Source organism: Ambystoma mexicanum, chromosome 2p (assembly GCF_040938575.1).
Source record: "Ambystoma mexicanum isolate Mex_15411 chromosome 2p, UKY_AmexF1_1, whole genome shotgun sequence".
In the NCBI taxonomy this organism is placed as follows: domain Eukaryota; kingdom Metazoa; phylum Chordata; class Amphibia; order Caudata; family Ambystomatidae; genus Ambystoma; species Ambystoma mexicanum.
In genome coordinates this window covers 570849002-570871027 of record NC_090923.1, presented here as the reverse complement: position 1 = coordinate 570871027, position 22026 = coordinate 570849002, and the positions used below count along the sequence as shown (strand labels likewise).

Here is a 22026-nt window from a genome sequence, read left to right as displayed (position 1 = left end):
ATGGGCTAACTAATTAGTCCATAAGACTATAAGTATTAAGAGGCTATGGGCCTCATCAGGAGGTTGGTGGTATCCCGGTGCTTCTTGCGCTGGGATACCGCCAACGCAATTAGTGTTACCGCTACTCGATCCGGCGCAAATTGCACCAGATCATGAGTAGCGGCATAGCTGTAATTCCCCATTCCCCATTCCCCATTGGGTTCATTAGTCCCAAAGGGGATGGGGGGTCTGAAAATGCCCTCTCCACCGGCACATTCATCTCCAGCTCTGAGTGGAGGTGAAGGTCTTTAGTTATGGCCAGACTCGAGATTGGGCAAGCCCTTAAACGCGGCAGTAATAGCGTTACCGCTGCATTTAAGGGCTGAGGCCCAACTCGTGATGAGGCCCAATGTCTCTATTAATTTCTTGTATAGTTACAACTGCACACATCGACCTAAAGTGAAGTTGGGATACTTTGCATAGTTTTTACTTGTGCACGTTTGTACAAGGGGCTACTGAAGATAGCTAAATCCCTAAGATTGCTGTGCCACAATGTTTTTGATTAACCCATGGTCATATCGTTTTTTGGCCTTTCTCAAGTCGGGAAATACTATACATGGAATGCTGTTTTCCAGGGAAAGCAGCTGCTTTCGCGGGCAATGGGGTGGTTTGTGTGTGAGCCTGGATGTGGGGGCTGGGACTGTCTGTTCCCAGTACACATCCACGTACCTGACTGCTGCTGGGCAGACGTTCTGGCCAGTGGCTACCATGGCTGGATAGACATTCCAGTGTGAATGGCGCAGAACCTTACCATTAATGGACCTTGGCGAGCTTCCAGTCCAGATCTTGGATAAAAGGAGGACTCTTGCAGCCATTGTTCAGAACATCATTGGAGTAAAATCCTCTACAAAGAAGAGCAGCCAATGGACCACCCGAGGACCACACCTGCAGCTGACCAGCACCAACTCCAGTGAAGTCCTGCTCCTCTGCCTGAGTTCAAGAACACCATTGTCGGTGATTTGACCCGACTTCAGAAGTATCCCTTGACCAAGCAGTGAACTGACCAGCTCTATCCTATGCTACCTTACTGCATTGAGTGCACCGATGGAACTTGGAGGATCTTCAACTTGTACAGCAAGATGCATGCTCCTGCATTTTCAGCCTTCTTGTATAAACAGAAACTGTGCAGGAACTGCTCCTTTGTTCATCCCTTGGGAGATCACCTGTTGCCGCCTGACTGTGGTGACCCCATGTCTTCTTCACATCCTATAGGTGTCCTGAGGTCACCTGCTCTGCAGAAGTCTTCATCTTTTCATCCTTTTGATGTTGAGCTGGAAGGTGCCTGGAACCGATTCCCAAGCACTGCGACCAACCAAAATTAAATCCCACATCCTCAACCCATGGACGTCCCTGGAGAAACCAAGTCAGGGGGGTAAGTCAGTATACTTATTCCTCCCTCCACCCCGTTCACCATAGGGTTACATGGGCATAAAGTCTATCCTTAAACTACTCTTTCCTGACTGGTCAGTGGATGCCTGGCCAGTGATCCCTTCTTCTCTACCTGTGTTTCACTGGTTATTGAGTCATGTGCTTTATTTCTTCTTTCTTCTCCTAAGGGTAAACGTAGATGTCTATTTTATAGTAAGTGTGTAGCAATATTTCACTAGAGGTTTTACTTGCTTAGTAGGTATTTTAAAGGTCCAATGGTATGCAATTGTTTGTTTTATGATTAGTGAAAGGTTTTGATTAACAAGCCACAACACTCAATATTGAAAAGGCCTAATAAATGATTGTATATTTTTTAACTTACCCGTCTTACTTGGATTTTTGGGGCTGTTCTGTGTGGACTCACAGTAGCCCTAGTCCACCGTCACAGCCCTCCCAAGACTAAGCCTCGTCACTCTGCTACCTTACTTTGATTGGGTTTGGCTAAAGTCTCCCAGTTCACCATAATAGGGCGCCCTCCCAAAATCCACCCTGAGGGTTGATTTTGGAAATCCATCTTAACACCTACCGCACTATCTTCATCTAGCCACTTTTCGCCAAATGCAGTTCCCCGACAGGCTGCTTTCACCAAACAGCAGCCTGTCAGGGAACAACGCATGCGCGTATAGCACATTCAGGAAGTGTGGCTGGTGGTGGTGTAATTAGTGAGGTGAGGAGGTGGTTTGGGGAGGGGTAGCGTTATGTGTGTATGAGTGGGGTGCATGAATATTTAGTATGTAGGGAACGGAGGGATGGTTGGGGGATAGCAAGGGTGTACCCCACATAGGGAGATAAGGGGAGGGGGTGCTGAAAGGGAAAATGGTCACCCTGCAGCGCGGTAACGGAACTTTCCAAAACGAGTTTCGGCAACAACAGGCTGCGGGGAAAGTTCATAGAACCACGATTTTATATGTTCATACAAATAGAATTATGGGGAAGGGGTGTGTGTGTGTGAGTGAGTGAGGTGAGTGAGGTGAGTGAGGTGAGTGAGTGAGTGAGTGAGTGAGTGAGTGAGTGAGTGAGTGAGTGAGTGAGTGAGTGTGAGTGAGTGAGAGAAAGAGAAGGCTACAATGCTAGATGCATCATCTCATGTACTCATATCACCCAGCAAACTTCATTGTACAGATGTCCTGTGCCTTGACCCTCAACATTATGTATATTTCAATCTGCTATTTATTACATTCTGTATTTTTGTTCTTGTTATTGACTATTGCTGTACCGTGCAATGACATTCATATGAGCCTGATTTGCAGTACATTTGTATTGCTTATGTGTAATGTGCCAAACGTGAAAAATGTTCAGGTCATCAAACATCAACGAAATACAAAAGTCTCTCTGACATCTCTTGTCACAACTCTTACCTCCGTCTCTGGTCGAGGGATGAAAACTGGGGGTCTCATCTTAAGTGTCATGCCCCCAAAGTCCCACTCTCCAATCACATATTGAACAGGCATCCTAAAAGAGCAAACATGGTATCATGAATCCACGCCCTCCAATGTTACCAGCACCTGTTCATCATTTAACTGCCCCAACCCACCAGAGGAAAAAGCAAGAACAACTCAAACCAAGTATTTCTCAAATTTCACATGCAGTATGCCATTCCCGCTTGAGATCAGACAGAGGTGGCAAATAGATGAAAGAAGACCCAAAAACATGCTCCTTTTTAGATTGAATACGCCAATTCCCAGTGTGCCCGCTTGCTTGAGTGAGTGGGGATTAAAAGTATACAAATGCCACTAACACAACAGGAGTATTGCTTCTACTTTAAAGGTGACACTCGGCGCTATTCACACGAGGATCATAAATCTCATATTGCAGCGCAGTCAGCGGTTCTCACGCCACTCAAAAACATAATGCACATGTTTCATTAACCTGGCAGGCAAGCCTGCACTTCCATGGGTTCCATGTTATTATAGCGTTTCTAAAAATCTGTTTTTCAATATTATAATTGTTTTGCCAGCCAAACTGCAGAGGGGTAGAACTCAAAATGAAAGCAGCGAGTATGAAGGGGGGGCTGCGTGCGTGCGTGCGTGTGTGTGTTTTCCTGGTTCTTGGGTGCTTTTAGCCCCGTTATATGTTCCCAGGACAAGCTAGGTGTATCCCATTTTTTCCATATCCCTTCCTCCCAGCACCCATTCTAACATCTTATTTGGGAAAAGCTACCTTTGAGGTGCTCTTATGCTTGGTTACATTATTGTCGGTATGCAACCTCTTGCCATGTTTTTGCTGCTGTGTGCTTGTGCTAGGCTACCCTTGTTGTGCTCTATCTTACTTTGACACGCTATGCTTCCTTAGGTTTAGTTATGTTAAGCAATCCCATACCATCTTAGTCTGTTTGGGATAGGTTATGCAATGTTGTTCTGTCTGTTAGGATCTATGTGTTTTGTTGAACAATGTCTCTGTGACACTTGAAATCATGCTTTTTAATGGATATCAACGTTCTGCTTTTATGTAGTTGTCTCCCTCGCCCCCCAATACACCCAACACACACCTGTGGTGCTGTTACTTCTTCCTTCACTGTATCTATACATAACCCTGCCCTCCCAATGTTTTAAAAAAAATAATTTTCACTACACAAATTCGATTTTGAAACCAAATGGCATTTGTTTCTGGCTTACGAAGGTTTGGCTCATTTTCATTTTCTTGTTTATTTATTTGCCCTAACCCACTTCATTCTTTGGACATAATGCCAGTTTTGTTATACAAGCTTGCCGTGCTGTCGTATTATGTCATGTTATATTATGTCATATTTTGTCGTTTCAAATTCATTTCATACAACTTTGCACACTGTCGATAACTGCCCGCCAGATGGTGACAAGTAGTACTCCACAAAAATAATGAAGCAAATAAAGTAGGTGACGTTCAGTTCACGAAATAAGCCAGAACGTCCACATTGGACCTGCAAATGGAAGTTGATAAGCATACTGTAATACCCTGCTGCACATTAGAACCCCCGCCCCCACTGCCTTCTTAACAGTACAAGGTTACTGCAGCCTAGGCGGAGAAGGGTAAACCAGGCAGGATTATGCAGATTGATTACCAGAAGAGCCCTGATGCAGCCCAAGAGGAAACCAGTCTCCAAAAATACATTGCACAATCCCCATAAAGCAAGCAGGCCTCAGGAAATTCCAGGCAAGCCGTTCCAGGACATTCCTCCCAAAGGAGCTACAATTCAAATTTCACACTCATATAAGAGTGAATATAGTTACTCCAGCTTTCCTGTTCATAGTTGTTCAGGGTAAAGGGCATAAGTAAAAGGGCATGTGCTCTCCTATTCCCCTGTGTGTTTCCGATGCCTGCAGGAGAACAGTGGCACTCCGGTGGTGTAAGACTGGTAACGGCTGTCAAGGGTTTTGACCCATGTTGAATCAATAGACTGGGCAGATGTGGGGATGAGCTGTCGCCGCCCATTATTCTATCCCATAACAAACTAAATCAATAGACTGGGTGGATGTGGGGATGAGCTATCGCCGCCCACATTCACGCCAGAATAGGAGAACTGCGCAGTTGGCACGAGACCACTCCAAAGATACAACCTTCTTGTGGGGGGTTCCACATCACCACTCTACTGTAAGGATGCCATCAAAACAATGTTAAGCAAGGGTCCTAAACTATCAAGCAAAAGACCACTCTATTGAAATGCAGTAATTCAAGACAACTCAAAAATGGATGCAGTACCGACAAATTCCCCAAGGTGGCGCTAGCGGTCTAAACTCTGACAGGGAAACTGTATTTAGGAGTTGCAAGAGGGGCAGGGACTTCAAAGCTTGTTGGTTAATTGGAAACCTTAGCCACCTGCTGTTCCCAGAGGCCAAGAGGCTGGGAAACCTTAACACCCCAGAGATTCCCACACCAGGGGGCAGGATATCACATGACCCTGTTGATTGATTGAGGAGAGACTTCCAGGCAGCCTGCTGGAGCCCACACAAAAGGCTCTTTCTGTTGAATGGGGTATGTTAATTTTGAGTGTTTCCTGTCAACAGCCCTCTGCCAGCAAGGAGAGACATGTGATCACTGACCCACCCAGACTGCTGGAGGTGGACCCAAACACTTAGTGATAACTCATTGTAACCAAATGACAGGAATGTACAACTTTGAGAGTCTTAGTTTGAAAAATGCCCTCACGATTTGAGTCCAAACTCCAATTTGTACCATGTTCTGGGGCAAAACCCTGCTAATTATGATTATTGTAGACAATGTATGTAAGCTAGAGACATGGAAAGTTACTGGGATATATGTGGAAGGAAAATGTACCTTTGTATAATTTTTGATGAAAAACCAATGTTGCAAAACCCACTAAAATCGAAAATAAGTTGCCATTTTTGAATGCAAGCTCCTAGAAACGCCAGAGTCGGGACAGGGACTATCTTTAGTAATATATGATGTGTGTATGTAATGTCAAACAACTGTGTACCTGGGAAATATGGATTTGGATCAGGAATAGATTTGTGTGCACATTGACCAGGGGAAGTGTCATTTCTGCAGGTCATAAAAATGACATCACTCTGACACACTATCACTTCCCAAAATCAGGGACCAAAGAATCTATTGACCTATCAAATCAAGAGAGGGGCAGGCTTAGGGATTCTAGCCTCTCCACCCACTTTTTAAAACACATAAAAAGAGACTGCTGGGACAGGTAGGGACATTCAATTCCATTTTCTGCGGGACGCTCTGCCGGGAGACTCCAGACTTTACATCCATCAATCTCCAAAGACCAGAACTTTACTTCAGAACTTAAAGCAAGGGCCTAAACCCACAAACTGAGAACTCTTCTCAGCAGGCCTCAGCATCCTTAAAATCATTTGCAAACTATTCCACAGCCGGGCAAGCTGTTTGAATTCTTTGCCAAGAACAATTGCCAGAGACCAGACCAGAGATCCAGAGAGACCCGGACCGCTGTGAGCAGAACCGGTGCCTGAATTGACCCGCCGAGCAGAGAGAACCGAAGTCCAGTCCAGTTGACCAGATCCGTGACGAGGCCCATTCATTTCAAAATTAGGAGTGAGTATCCGCCAGAACTGTGCAGAACCCAATCTCTTAGTTAAAATAATCTAATTCAATCTATTTTAACCTAATTAGAACAGCCTCCTAGAAATCGTGTCATCTGTAATTTTTAAAGCTGCACAACTGTCACCTGTCAATTCTGCAGCTGCAAGCTGTCACCTGTCATTTTGAGTTTTACTTTAAATCCGAAAATCTACCTTTATTAAATCATCCGTATCTCCGGAACCGTTTGTGCTAGGAACGAGATTTAACTTTCAGCTTTTTGCTTCTCTTTGCTAAAATTTGTTTGCAATCTGCTAATCATTCATAGAGTATTGTTAAAGTGAGCCTGAACTAATATAAAGTAGCCATCACCTACCCTGAACCTCTAGAGGGAATTAAAAGCAATTTTAGCACCTTTTCACTTCCTTGCAAACCACATTAAAGTAATCCGCCTGTGTTTAAAACTCATCCCTGTTTTCTCTAAGCTTGCTGGGGGAACTGGAACTGTGTATTGCATTATAAAGTGTGATTTGTTGGGATTCTTGAAGACTGTGTGCTCTCCTTCCATTTCTTGTATTGCATAGGGGGGAGGGAATTGTCAAAAGAAAAAGTGATCATATTACCTTTTGCTAAAATCATAACAACTTATTTCTGTACTGCATTTTATTCCACCTTGCGTTTCCTTGAACCATATAAAGCGTTCTTTCCCACCTTATTCTTCTGTTCCTATTAATAAGTTACCTCTTGCTGACTACTGCTCATATTCACAAGTGTAATCTCCATTATCAATGTATTTATAGAAGTGTGATATATATATATTGTTTAGATTTTCAAATAAACCTTTTAATTTGCAAAACAAACCTACTTCTTGGCTCAGTGGGGTCAGGGGGATTCTAAGAGGGGGGTGTTATACAAGGCTTGTCATCCAGAGTACTGAACTGGATATAAAAATACATCAATAAGGGTTTTCCTCAGCATCCCAGACTAGGCATTAACTTAGCTGTAGTGTTGATTGAATATCGCTTACAGAAGTGGGGGCTCGGAGCCGGGATATTCTGGGTTACATTTACCACTTGTGCAGATTAATACAGTGTGCCAACGGACCAGATACACATATCCGGTTAGATCACCACGCTGTTTTACACTGTGAAAGCACCCCTCAAAGGAACGCTCTAAGGAAACGGTCTGTTTTGCAAAATAAAATACAAACTTCTGTAAGTCAGAAAGGAACTCAAATTCCAGAATGACGACCTTGGTAAATATGAATATAGCCAGAGAGCACTTCTTACATAAGCTATTTGTGAGAGGTGAGTGGACTCATCAGGACCAAATGGTCTGGTTGCAGGCAATCGCGCAACAGGTCACTGAAACAGGGTCAGATATATGGAGAGATCAGGGTCCATTACATGTGGCCCTGAGTGAATTATATATGGCTCCTAAAGCTAAAGATGAATACGACAAGATGGTTAGGATAGCGGCATATTTGTATCTATATATGGGAGCCATGCAGGACAAATGTGCTGAAGGCCAAGATCTGGCAAGTAGGCAAAGGATGGCGTTAGAAAAGGCCCAATCTGACCTGGTCTCTTCTGAGCAGAGGCTGCAGAGGAGCCAGGAGTCAGAAAACGATAGTAGGCAGTATATCATTAAAATAAAAGAGGACATGGATATACTGCAACAGGAAAAGACAGACCAGGATACCAGAATTCTGGCTTTGCAGAAGGAGCACCAAGACAGTTTGGACTCCTTACTGCAGAGCCAGAAAAAGCTGGAGCAACAGATCAATTTCAACAGGGCATGCACAGAGCAGGTAGCCACCCTGCAAATCCAACTAGACAGAGAGAAAGAGGAAAGCAATACATTGATTTTGAAAGACCTGGATACCCAGGCAGAGTTTGACCAGGAGCGCCAGAAAGCTGGTGCCTTCCAAAGGCAAAGGGACGACCTGGCGGCACAGATGCAGGCTCTTAGTCAGGAAAGGGATACCTTAGACCAGGAAGTCTGCCACTTAAAAAGGAAAATGGAAGAAAATCACCTGGCCCTCCAGGGACTGGGTGACCTCCAAAAAGAACACCAGAACTTCTTAGAGCACACCAGGAGGGTGGAGGATGCTCTGGCAAGAAAGGAGCAGGCCAATAGGGACACAGCTCAGGAGGTAACCCTCCTGCAGCACAGACTGGCCCAGTACTCCAGGACCAATCAGGAGGCACAGAGAGAGAATGACGCTCTCTGCCAGCACAATGATAGGCTCCAGCAACAGGTAGCGATGCAGGAGAGACTGATAGAGTCTAGTAAGGCCTTAACTGAGGAACTGAAAGCGCAGGCTCTTGAATTGCAACAGGAAGCAGGGGCGGATAGAGATGAGGTTCGCTGGGAAAGAGAAACTCCTGAGCATAACCTCAGGAGCCCTAGTACCAGAGGCCTTCATCTCTCCCAGTCGCTGGACTCTGCCACCCCCATGTCCCCTCGCGCACATGAGCCCAGGGCCACGGGGATGGCAGATTACTATCCAGCTAGAAGTATGGGGCTCATAGGCCAGTACCTCCCAGGAATGGATGGGCGGGCATCCGGGTATGGGCACCCAAGCACAGTGCAATTTAGTGGGGAACCCCAGGAGAGTAGGCCCATTAAGGGCATCCTGAAAACCCCTGCCCAGTTAGGTCAGTGGGGGGGTACCCATCAAATCCTGGCAGCAGGGAGGGATCTAAAGAATCCTCTGAGCATTACAGGACACAGGAGACCAGGTCCCCACATTCTGCCAGCCATTCCCAGGCTCGCAGAATCCGGGAAAACCTGGAAGATCAGACGGGCACCTCTGAGAGCAGTGTTTCTGAGTCCGAGGATGAATGGACCAGGGTTACCCGAACCAAAAAGGCCAATAAGGCAAAAAGAGCCTTGCTTAAGGACCCATTGAAACAAATAAAGGCAATAAGGAGTGTCATCACGCCTTATCATAAGAACGCCAAGTATTCTGTTTGGGAACACTTGGAGCTCTATGAACAAATGATGGAGACTTTCCATTTGAAGGACAGCCAAAGCAGTATTCAATATGTAAAGTGGACCTTCTCACCAGAATACTCCAGTTTCTTTGCGGGGCTGGAGGATCAAAACCATTCAAGGTGGTCCACATACAGGGCGGCCATCTTGAAACATTTTTCGGTGCACAGAAATCCTCAAGAGGCTCGCAAGGCAGCCTACAATTTGCAATGTGGGGAGGATCAGGCCCCACAAGAGTTTGTGCAAGAATTAAAGCGTGCTTTTGCGCAGACCACCAGAAGGGTGCGCACGGATAGCAGAGAATTTATCAATACGTTTTTCCATGCCTTACCCAAATACATAATGACCCAGCTCGTGAGAGATTTTCATGAGAAAAGATCTTTAGACTGGGTCATTGAACAGGCTACCCGGATCTATGAGGTGCAGAAGCCCATCGAAAATAAAAATAATGCGCCGAAAAACCCCAAAACCAACAGCACCCCTGCTGCTGCCAAGGTGGCAGAGGTAAAGGTTGCCCCCGTTTTAGATTTGGAGATGGGGGGGCCTAAAAACCTGCCCGCACCAAATAATTCACAGCCCAGAAGGCCCTCGGGCCAGTCACAGACAGGGAGTCGAGGAGGTAGTCCCACAAATTGGGCCCCCCGGTCCCCCGACTATGTAAGTCCCCGCTACAAGGGAAACCGACCAATCCTGGGTTATGTGTGGACTCCTCTAGCCCAAGGGGGGGGATCCAGCCAAGCACTTGACCCGGGGAACTTCCCTCCTAACTTCCCCCAGGAGGGCGGAAATTCACCAAATCCTGGGCAGAACTTTTTCCCCAGGTATCCACCCAATTTCCAGCCCCAAAATCATCCATCCTTCTTTCCCCAATTTCCTGAGCCCAGACAACCTAATCAGGGAGAGGGGAGGCCAAGGGTGGAGGGGTACCAAAATCTTCCCAACCAGGGGCACTACCAGAGAAGGGATAGCTACCCTTCCCGGGATCAGCCCAGGGGAGAGAATAGAGCCTGTATCACCCTGAGCGGGTTTCACAACTTGAGCGCCAGGTCCAAAATATGGCACGGGATCTGGGTCACATACTGAGGGCTCAACAGAACCCTCAGATGAGCATGCCACCGCAGAATGCCCCAAACTCTGGACCTGGTGCTCCAGAACAATGACGGGGGCAGCACCCTGATAACCCACCGGTTCCCAGGGAGGAGGCACAAGGGGAAGGGGGGTGTAAAGCCTTGGAGGAAACTTCCTTCCCAACTTGTAAACAGCCCCTGGAAAACCAGGAACCGGAAACAAAATCTCCTGCCCCTGAAAGCCTGCCTCCCAAGGAGCAGAGGGGGGGTAGGAGAAACAAAGGACCCAAACAGACCCACTTTGTGGAGGAGGTACAGGTGTTCCAATTTGAGGGAGAGGGATCCTCAGTAGATCCTGGGAAAAGGATCTTCTCCTTCAGAGATGGGGGAACTCCTCCCAAGGAAAAATGGGTCCAAAGGGATGTCAATTCAGACTGGGGAGATGTGGAGACTGAGCTACCGCCGCCCATCACCTCATCCCAGAACCGACAATACCAAAATCCCCTGGTTCAAACCCATCCTGGTGACTGCCTCCAAAAAGGGGGGGGGGGGCCCAGAACCGGAACCAGGGGAACCCACAATGGCTCTGATCTCCAGTTGCCAACTTTTTCTTTCAGATTCCCAAGGCTCTCCACAGAATTCTGCCCAAATCTCTTCTCTCGCTATGTCCAAAACCAGAAAGTTAGCCCACCAATTGTCCAAAAATGTGCATTATCTGTGCCCCCTTGAGGAGAAGGAGGGAAGATATTATGCCCCGGTACAAGTACAGGGGCAGGGTACAATTTTGGCACTGGTGGACACTGGATCCCAAGCTACCCTTCTGTCCAAAAGGGCCTTTGATGAACTAAATGCAGGAAGGGGGGATAATTACCAAATTCCTCTCACCTCTCTTCCTGGACAACTGCAGAACTTTGACGGGAAGGAAATTCCTGTTGAGGGGACTGCAGACTTGGACATCAAAATTGGGCGACACAAGGTGAAACACCCGGTCATAGTAGTGACTCCAGAGGGCACCCCTTGTTTACTAGGGAATGACCTCCTGAGAAGGTTGTCACCCCTAATAGATTGCGTAAACAAGGTCCTCTGGACCCAGACTAGCCGACCAATAAAATTAAAACAGAGTGTCAACCATGTTAGTTTAAACGGCACTTGCCACATGGCTGAACAAAAATCGGACCAAGTAGAATTTCACTTCCAGAACAACCAAATTCCAGACGTGACAGTAATAGCAGTAGGACAACAGACTGGTGATGGGGGATCCTCTCTATTTCTGAAAATCAACCTTCCTTCCAGTTTAAGATGGTATTCCACACTGGAAGGAAACACCCTGAAATTCTTTATTAATCCACAATCAGAAACTCCCACTCCGATAGTCCAGAAAGATGTGAAATCAGCTCAGAGCCTGGCTGATATTCAGCCAATTGGAGAGCAGCTGTTCATCCCTGTTCAGTTAAATGATGGGAAGGACTCTGTTCTCGCCCGAGTGTGTGTGAACAACGGTAAAAGCTTCATCAGCGAAGCCATGTTTCGCCAACTCCCAAAAGATCCAACCATTCCCACATTCAAATTGCTAGACAAATGGGAAATGGTCCTGGTAGCACCTAATTCCAAACATCTCCTGCCAAGCAGGTGTATGCTCAAAATCTCCATTGGCAACAAGAGCATAGTCCATAATTGTTGGGTCGTGCGAGACGTCACTGCCGCCTTTTACTTAGGCAGTGACATTCTCAATCGCTTTGCCATTAGTTTGGACCTAATAAACTTCAAAGCTTGGTCCCGATTAGCAGATAATCCCATGGGCTTTGATGATCCAGAAAAAGCATTTAGGTCAGCTCAATTGCTACCTTATGCAGTTGAAATTCAGATCAAAGAGGAAGTCACCATCCCAGAAAGGACCCGACAATTCTCCCTGGAAGTGAAAGTTAAAAGAGGACAAAAATTGAAAAACCCTGATGCTTATATACATCTAAATGCTTCTCTCCAACAGCAAGGGTTGGGGGTAAACCCAACTCCATTAGTCAACATAGAACATGACACCATTCCAATAGAGGTGGATACAAGCGACTTAAAGAGTATTACTCTAGCCGCAGGCACCATTATTGGAATGGCGGTTGATGACCGACATTTCTCCATTGATTTAGGAAATTAACTGTTAGGACCAATCCCCAAGGACTGTTTTGACAGTGACAGTGAGGACAATACAACACCAGACAGGATTTTCACCCGGCATGGGGGGAACTTCCTGGTGTACACTTCTTGCCCTTATGGTAAGGAAGATGTGACTTGTGACTTCAGGAGGGATGAGGTGATTTTCCAGGTCCATGAGGGCTGCCTTTCCCACCTGAAGACTCCAGTCCAAATCAGCACTCTGACCAGGGACTTCTCCACCCAGTTGGAGGAGGCCGCTGAGATAGCCAAACCAGAAGTCTTTCCAGGCTTCAGGCAGATGGTGGAAGAGAGAGTCAACCTGGCTGATGCCTGCGTGACTCTGGAACAAAAGCAAAAGTTGAAACAAGTTTTCTTGGATTTCCAAGAACTCTTTGCGGTAGACTCATATGACTGTGGTCGCACCGACATCCACACAACAACAATTCCCACGGACCCTGGAATGACTCCAGTGTTTGTGAAGCAATATCGTTTGCCTCTCGCATCCATGGAGTCCCTTACTGAAATAATTAAGAACCTTGAGTCCTGGGGAATAATCCGTCCAGTACACAGCACCTTCAATAATCCGGTGCTGGGAATATTGAAGCCAAACGGCCAGTGGAGACTCTGCGCCGACCTTAGGGAGCTCAACAAACGGGTCCATACTTCCCGGTGGCCTCTGCCCTACATTGACCAAGGGCTGGCCCAGATTCAGGGGTCACAGGTATTCACTGCAATAGACCTGACCAATGGATACTGGACCGTGCCTGTCAGTAGGGAGGACCAATACAAACTGGCATTTACCTTTGGGGGCCAGCAGTACACATGGACCCGGACTCCCTTCGGAAACCTCAACTCCGGCAATGAACTCAACATTTTCCTACATAAGGCCATGCCCGACCTGGGTGCGAGGGGTAACCTGGCTTATGTAGATGATGTCCTCATCAAAAGTTCATCTGTGGAAGAACACATAGCGGAGATCCGTTATGTTCTGACACAGTTGAGGGCCGCCGGAGCAAAACATTCCTTTCAGAAAGCACAGTGGTGTAGAACCCGTGTTAATTTCTTGGGGCATGAGATTACTCCTTAGGGTCTCTGTCCCCAAGAAAAGAAAGTGGAAGCACTTCAGAAACTGAAGGATCCCACAACTCTGCGGGAACTAAGGAGCCTCCTTGGACTGACTAATTACAGCAGAAAGTTCATTGAAGGCTACGCAGAGATCACTAGACCCCTGATTCATCTCTTGAAGGGGGGGGTCAAGTGGGAACAATCCAAGGCAGTAAGACAACTCAAAAGAAGCCTCTCACAAGCGCCTTGCCTAGCTTACCCTGTCAGAACCAAGGAGTTCTTCCTGGAGACAGGGTTCTCTAATACGTGCTTAACGGCAGTATTATACCAAAAGCATGACAAGGTCAATAAAGTAATCTCCTATGCGAGCAAAACTTTATCCTCTGTGGAGGAGAAATTCAACGATTGTGAGAAGGCACTCCTGGCAACGGTGTGGGCATTGAAGAATTACCGCCCGTTTATCCAGGGGGAACACATCATAGTGGAGACTCCACACCAGCCTCTGCAATATCTCCAAAGTGACAGAATCCGGGCCGGAAATGTGAGTAATTCCCGAATTACTTCCTGGATTCTGTCGATGCAAGGCTTTCCTGTGGAGGTCAGATATGGCCAAAACAAGAAGAGTCCCCTCGCGCAAGGTCTGGCTGACTTGCATGATTGTGCCAGAGAAAACTGTCTTGAGGACGAAAGTCTAAGAATCAAGGACAACATGGAGGCATACCTCAATTCCCCACACAAAGTCTTTGAAGAAGACAAGTGTGAGGGAATGCCCACTGTCTATGTGGATGGATGATCGTACCATGTTGACAACAACAGGGAGAAAGAACTGGTGGCCGGTGTAGGGAATGCATGGGTGAATGAGTCACCAGAACCCTCCGCTGGATACAAAATTGGTCCCCGAAGTAGTCAGGTGGCAGAATTGATGGCTGTGCATCAGGCCATCCTCACTGCTGTCCAACATCAACTCCACAAACTGGTCATAATCACAGATTCGGATTATGTACGGAACGGGTTCGTGGAGCACCTGGTTAATTGGAAAACCAGAGGCATGTTATGTGCTAATAACAAACCCTTGAAACATGGGAAGTTAATCCAAAATATTGATGATCTGGTCACATCGAATGGGATGACCATCTACTGGAAAAAGATCAAGGGTCATTCCAAAGTAGAGGGACCAGACAAAAACTGGAAATGACTTAGCTGATCAGCTGGCCAAAACCGGGGCCATCCAAGGGGATCTAATAGAAATAGAGTCCCTGTTGGGGGAAATCCAGGTCACTGCCATCACTAGGTCCCAGACCAATGCTCACAATGATCTTTCAACTGCACAGTGGAGTAAGGAGACCCCTGATGCTGATTTGATTACAGCTCAGAAGGGGGATCCAATAATTGGTAAGTTTTACCAACACATTGAGGACCCTAAGAACTTTCCCCTGACGGATACCGATTACATTGGGAAGGAGGACCTTAAAGTGTTGATGAAATGTCCAAAGATGTTCCGAATCCAAGATGGTTTGTTGGTAAGGAAATCCAAAGCTGGCCACGATCAGTGGGTGGTCCTACCTCATTCCGAAGCCTGATGTTAAGTCACGCCCATGATGCGGCCACCGCCGGTCATAGGGGGTTTCACACAACACTGGAAATCTTAAGAGAGGTTGCATACTGGCCACACATGGGGCAGGACCTCAACCAATACTTGAAGGGGTGTCTTGTGTGTGCACAATTTCAGCCATCATCCCTCACACACCGTGCGCCTCTCCAAAAGAGAGGGATGACACTGCCATGGTCAGATTTGCAAATCGACTTTGTAGGCCCTGTAATCCGCTCGTCTAGAGGAAACAAGTACATGTTGACCGTTACATGCTTGTTTACCAAGTGGGTGGAATGTTTCCCAGCCCCAAATTGCAAGGCAGAAACAACAGCTGCCCTGATGATTAACCACATCTTTTCCCATTTTGGTCTACCTCAAAGGATTGAGTCAGACAGAGGTAGCCACTTCACAAGTGAAGTAATGACAAAGATGTGGGAGATACTGGGGGTTAAAAAGGAAGCTACACATTGCTTACAGGCCAGCTTCTTCTGGAGCAGTGGAGAGATATAACCGAACCATTGTGAGCATCTTAAAAAAGTTTGTGGCAGATTCTGGGCCAAGTTGGGATATCCGATTACCTCTGGTCCTAATGGCCATCAGATCTACCCCTTCATCTGCAACTAAAATGTCACCATTTGAGTTGATGACTGGACGCAAGATGGTGCTTCCCCAGCATTTGCTCTACAGAACCCAAGAGCAAACGTTGATAAATGCCTCCACAACTCATGAGTATGTGGAGAATTTAAGGAAACACCTTCAGCATGCTTTTGCCTATGCTCAGCGGAATCTAGAAAGATCTGCCGAGAGCATGAAGACCCACTATGATTTAAAAACTACCCGAAAGGAATATAAGGTGGGTGATCGGGTCTATCTATACAATTTCCAAAGGAACCAGGCCAAAGAGCGAAAATTCTTGCCTACATGGAAGGGACCGTTTGAAATTATAGACAAGATCTCCCCTGTTGCCTATAAGATATGCATCCCCAAAGGCAGTTTGGCAGAGGGGGAAGATAAGTGGGTCTATATAAATCAGCTAAAGTGTTGCCATCCCAGGCACACTCTGCAACAACTGGAGGAGTCCTCTGCAATACCAGAGGGGACCGCTCCAGAGTAATTCAATTCCAACCCTAAAACATCCCACATATAGTCTCTAAAATATTATGATTTGGAAAAAAAAGTCTTATAATTGTATCTTGTTTTTTGTTAAAATAAGAACGCAAATGTTTTGACTATAAAATGTATATGCCACCCCACTATATCAATGGTGGGGAAGAAATTTCTACGAATAGGTATTGCCGCTTTCCTTTGTCGTCCTAGGAGAGAGGAAACCATGGAGACTGACCAAGGAGGACGGCCGGGGAACGGGAGCAGAGACCCGAGGGACCCGGGGTACCGCCCAATATTCCCATCAGGACCAGCGAGGAGAACCGATCGATCCAACTGGGTGGAGGAAAAGATGTTGAACTGTGCCATCCACAGAATTGGAAGAAGATAATGGGGACATACCAGCGCAAGGGCTCAAAACCTCCTTTGCACCCGACTTCCCCTCGACTTGAATCAAAGCGCAGTCGGGCGGGGGGATTTGTCAAGGGTTTTGACCCATGTTGAATCAATAGACTGGGTAGATGTGGGGATGAGCTGTCGCCGCCCATTATTCTATCCCAGAAAAAACTAAATCAATAGACTGGGTGGATGTGGGGATGAGCTATCGCCGCCCACATTCACGCCAGAATAGGAGAACTGCGCAGTTGGCACGAGACCACTCCAAAGATACAACCTTCTTGTGGGGGGTTCCACATCACCACTCTACTGTAAGGATGCCATCAAAACAATGTTAAGCAAGGGTCCTATACTATCAAGCAAAAGACCACTCTATTGAAATGCAGTAATTCAAGACAACTCAAAAATGGATGCAGTACCGACAAATTCCCCAAGGTGGCGTTAGCGGTCTAAACTCTGACAGGGAAACTGTATTTAGGAGTTGCAAGAGGGGCAGGGACTTCAAAGCTTGTTGGTTAATTGGAAACCTTAGCCACCTGCTGTTCCCAGAGGCCAAGAGGCTGGGAAACCTTAACACCCCAGAGATTCCCACACCAGGGGGCAGGATATCACATGACCCTGTTGATTGATTGAGGAGAGACTTCCAGGCAGCCTGCTGGAGCCCACACAAAAGGCTCTTCCTGTTGAATGGGGTATGTTAATTTTGAGTGTTTCCTGTCAACAGCCCTCTGCCAGCAAGGAGAGACATGTGATCACTGACCCACCCAGACTTCTGGAGGCGGACCCAAACACTTGAAGAGTTGAATTGCAACAAATATATATTTTATAGTAATAGTGATAACTCATTGTAACCAAATGACAGGAATGTACAACTTTGAGAGTCTTAGTTTGAAAAATGCCTTCACAATTTGAGTCCAAACTCCAATTTGTACCATGTTCTGGGGCAAAACCCCGCTAATTATGATTATTGTAGACAATGTATGTAAGCTAGAGACATGGAAAGTTACTGGGAAATATGTGGAAGGGAAATGTACCTTTGTATAATTTTTGATGAAAAACCAATGTTGCAAAACCCACTAAAATCGAAAATAAGTTGCCATTTTTTAATGCAAGCTCCTAGAAACGCCAGAGTCGGGACAGGGACTATCTTTAGTAATATATGATGTGTGTATGTGATGTCAAACAACTGTGTACCTGGGAATATGTATTTGGATCAGGAATAGATTTGTGTGCACATTGACCAGGGGAAGTGTCATTTCTGCAGGTCATAAAAATTACATCACTCTGACACACTATCCCTTCCCAAATCAGGGACCAAAGAATCTATTGACCTATCAAATCAAGAGAGGGGCAGGCTTAGGGATTCTAGCCTCTCCACCCACTTTTTAAAACACATAAAAAGAGACTGCTGGGACAGGTAGGGACATTCAATTCCATTTTCTGCGGGACGCTCTGCCGGGAGACTCCAGACTTCACATCCATCAATCTCCAAAGACCAGAACTTTACTTCAGAACATAAAGCAAGGGCCTAAACCCACAAACTGAGAACTCTTCTCAGCAGGCCTCAGCATCCTTAAAATCATTTGCAAACTATTCCACAGCCGGGCGAGCTGTTTGAATTCTTTGCCAAGAACAATTGCCAGAGACCAGACCAGAGATCCAGAGAGACCCAGACCGCTGTGAGCAGAACCGGTGCCTGATTGACTCGCCGAGCAAAGAGAACCGAAGTCCAGTCCAGTTGACCAGATCCGTGACGAGGCCCATTCATTTCAAAATTAGGAGAGAGAGTATCCGCCAGAACTGTGCAGAACCCAATCCCTTAGTTAAAATAATCTAATTCAAGCTATTTTAACCTAATTAGAACAGCCTCCTAGAAATCGTGTCATCTGTCATTTTTAAAGCTGCACAACTGTCAAGCTATTTTAACCTAATTAGAACAGCCTCCTAGAAATCGTGTCATCTGTCATTTTTAAAGCTGCACAACTGTCACCTGTCAATTCTGCAGCTGCAAGCTGTCACCTGTCATTTTGAGTTTTACTTTAAATCCGAAAATCTACCTTTATTGAATCATCCGTATCTCCGGAACCGTGTGTGCTAGGAATGGAATTTATCTGAAAGCTTAGAATCTATGCTTTCCAACGAACCTAGAACCGACTTCCTACTCCCTATACTTATTCCGTAATCGCGAGACACGCACTCGCGAAATTTACCGCGATTTGCGATTTGGCCCGATTTCTTCATCTGTAGAAATCAGCAGCTTTTTGCTTCTCTTTGCTAAAATTCGTTTGCAATCTGCTAATCATTCATAGAGTATTGTTAAAGTGAGCCTGAAATAATATAAAGTAGCCATCACCTACCCTGAACCTCTAGAGGGAATTAAAAGCAATTTTAGCACCTTTTCACTTCCTTGCAAACCACATTAAAGTAATTTGCCTGTGTTTAAAACTCATCCCTGTTTTCTCTAAGCTTGCTGGGGGAACTGTGTATTGCATTATAAAGTGTGATTTGTTGGGATTCTTGAAGACTGTGTACTCTCCTTCCCTTTCTTGTATTGCATAGGGGGGGAGTGAATTGTCAAAAGAAAAAGTGATCATATTACCTTTTGCTAAAATCATAACAAGTTATTTCTGTACTGCATTTTATTCCACCTTGCTTTCCTTGAACCATATAAAGCGTTCTTTCCCACCTTATTCTTCTGTTCCTATTCATAAGTTACCTCTTGCTGACTACTGCTCATATTCACAAGTGTAATCTCCATTATCAATTTATTTATAGAAGTGTGATATATATATATTGTTTACATTTTCAAATAAACCTTTTAATTTGCAAAACAAACCAACTTCTTGGCTCAGTGGGGTCAGTGGGATTCTAAGAGGGGGGTGTTATACAAGGGTTGTCATCCAGAGTACTGAACTGGATATAGAAATACATCAATAAGGGTTTTCCGCAGGATCCCAGACTAGGCATTGACTTAGTTGTAGTGTTGATTGAATATCGCTTACACGGCCTGGGGCCCAAGTTAATAGGGGTCTCGGTGCCGTACCAGACTGTGGAACGGGTGCTTATGGCTATTAGCACCCAGGGTTACCAATTCGGAAACTCAGGGTGCTAAGAGCAAAGTATTTTGTTTCAATGAACGGGACGATTGAAACAAAATAATCCCTTCTCCTTCAGACATCTTACACTTTACCCTCAAAATGTCTGCATTCCTGATCTATGAACTAATTTGGCTGGATTGACATGCACCCAAGATAACCATCAATCAATCATTACTTTACTCCAGTTAACACACCTTAAAAAGTGAAAATCAAATAATTCATGATATACAAACCATTTTAAAAAATTGGGCTTTCTGGCTTGTTGGGCATCGAGGAGGGCATTGAAGAGTTATACAACAAATAGTGTAAGTTATACAGGCAGCTATATAGCTGAACAATACATTAAACAATATATCCCCTGCATTTTATACGCAGTAATGAAATAAGTCTGTAGAGCCCAAACAGTAAGAATATCAGGAATTAATTTGAAGAAACCAAGTACAGGTCTACAATTGGTAAAAGAACAGGTTTTCAAAATTGGTAAAACTGTGCAGTATTGCGCTTTTTTGAAATCTTGGACGAAAGTACCAGTGATCACAGACACTATACTCCTTCATTAAACCTCTCACACCTCTGTTTGAACCCTCCGTTTTTTTTTATCTCTACCCTTCCTTAACTCATCTCCTTACCTATTCCCTTTTCCTTTCCTAGGTAGATTAGGTTCTGGTTACCCCGTGTTGCTGCTTTGAGACCACTAAGGTGGTAATTTCACACAGTATACAAGATTTCTAAACTGACATAGGAGCAATCACATTTGGTCAGGCCTTTTGCTTTAACTCTTTGCCTTTATGGTGGGACCCCTGACATCAACCCGCTTTCTTCCCTTCCTGTACCTTCCCTTCCCTTACTTTTTATTTCTTCCCTTTAGCCCTGTCCCCTCTGCTCAACATACCTTTATTTTTATTTATTTTATTGTGTTATATAGCTTTATGCAGTAAAACTTTGCACACATACATACATATACCAAAACATTGATAGTTATCTAAAAAGATTTATTTGTTTTAATTAAAAACTAAATTCACTGAACATTAACAAAAGATAAAACATCAGTTAAAACAAATCCTTTACAAAATTCATCACTGCAATCACGAGTTGTTCACTAGGTTCTAAGAGAAGAGTCCACCACAAATGTTCATAAGTACAAAGGACCTAGTTCTAAAATATAATTCAAACATTGCTTCACAATGGTCACACAGCACAGTGCATTCAACGATTACATGTTTTAAAGGCATGAATGCTTTGACTCCGTGCAGTAACGACAATAGCGGTCCTTGTTAGACAATCTGTTACGGGTCCCCAAAGCATCCTTAGCCAAAAGAAATGTAATTTCAAGCGTAACATCTTCACGGGATGTCTAATCAAACATTTCTGTACTCTGCTAAAAGGTTTAGTATCCAACACAAAATGGTAAAAGATTCTGTACGATTCTAGATGAGATCTATTCATAATCCAATCGTTTTCATAAAAAATGTGTTAAACCTTCACAGGAGTGTATTCCAAATTGCTCAATGATACATCTGCAAGATCAAGCATATTTAGAGAACCAGTGATCAATTTAGTTAGAGTAATGCAGTCACCACGAGTAACGAAAGTATTTAGCTGTTCAAATAGAGTGCCCACTAGGGTGGCCAACTGACCCGGATTTCACGGGATTGTCCCGCAATTAGGGACACTGTCCCACAGTTTGCAGAGTGGCTGTGCTGGAGGCAGGTTGTCCCGACATATGTTGGGACAACCTGCCTCCAGCACAGCCACTCTGCAAACTGAAGTGGCCATTTACACAGCATGGCATTGACGCCTGCTGCTTTCCTTCTACGGGCAGCTCTGCAGCCCTGGCTCCTTTTGAGCCTACAGGCCGAGCTGTAACGCTCGAACACCTGGCTTCATTCAAATGCTAATGCTTTGTTCCTGGGGTCGTGATGGTCACGTTTGCAGTAACAAAATGTGAGCATCACCTCCCAAGGACAAACCATTTGCATTTCTATGAAGCCAGGAATTAAGAGCCATTAAAAAGAATTAAATTTAAAAAGTGGCGGGCCAAACGTGAATGACGTTGTGACATCATCACCGCCTTGTGGGCAAGTGTCCCGCGAAAGACTATCAAAGA

General features: G+C 45.3%; 1 protein-coding gene across 2 annotated transcripts in view; it reads right to left on the bottom strand.

Annotated features, from left to right (window-relative positions):
• The window catches only part of HEMK1 (HemK methyltransferase family member 1), a 546172-nt gene that overhangs the window by 319694 nt on the left and 204452 nt on the right, over positions 1-22026 (bottom strand). For both annotated transcript variants that reach the window (XM_069644061.1, XM_069644062.1), the window contains exon 4: positions 2826-2919. In XM_069644061.1, coding sequence (XP_069500162.1) covers positions 2826-2919 — 94 coding nt within the window. The remainder of the gene's footprint in view (positions 1-2825; positions 2920-22026) is intronic.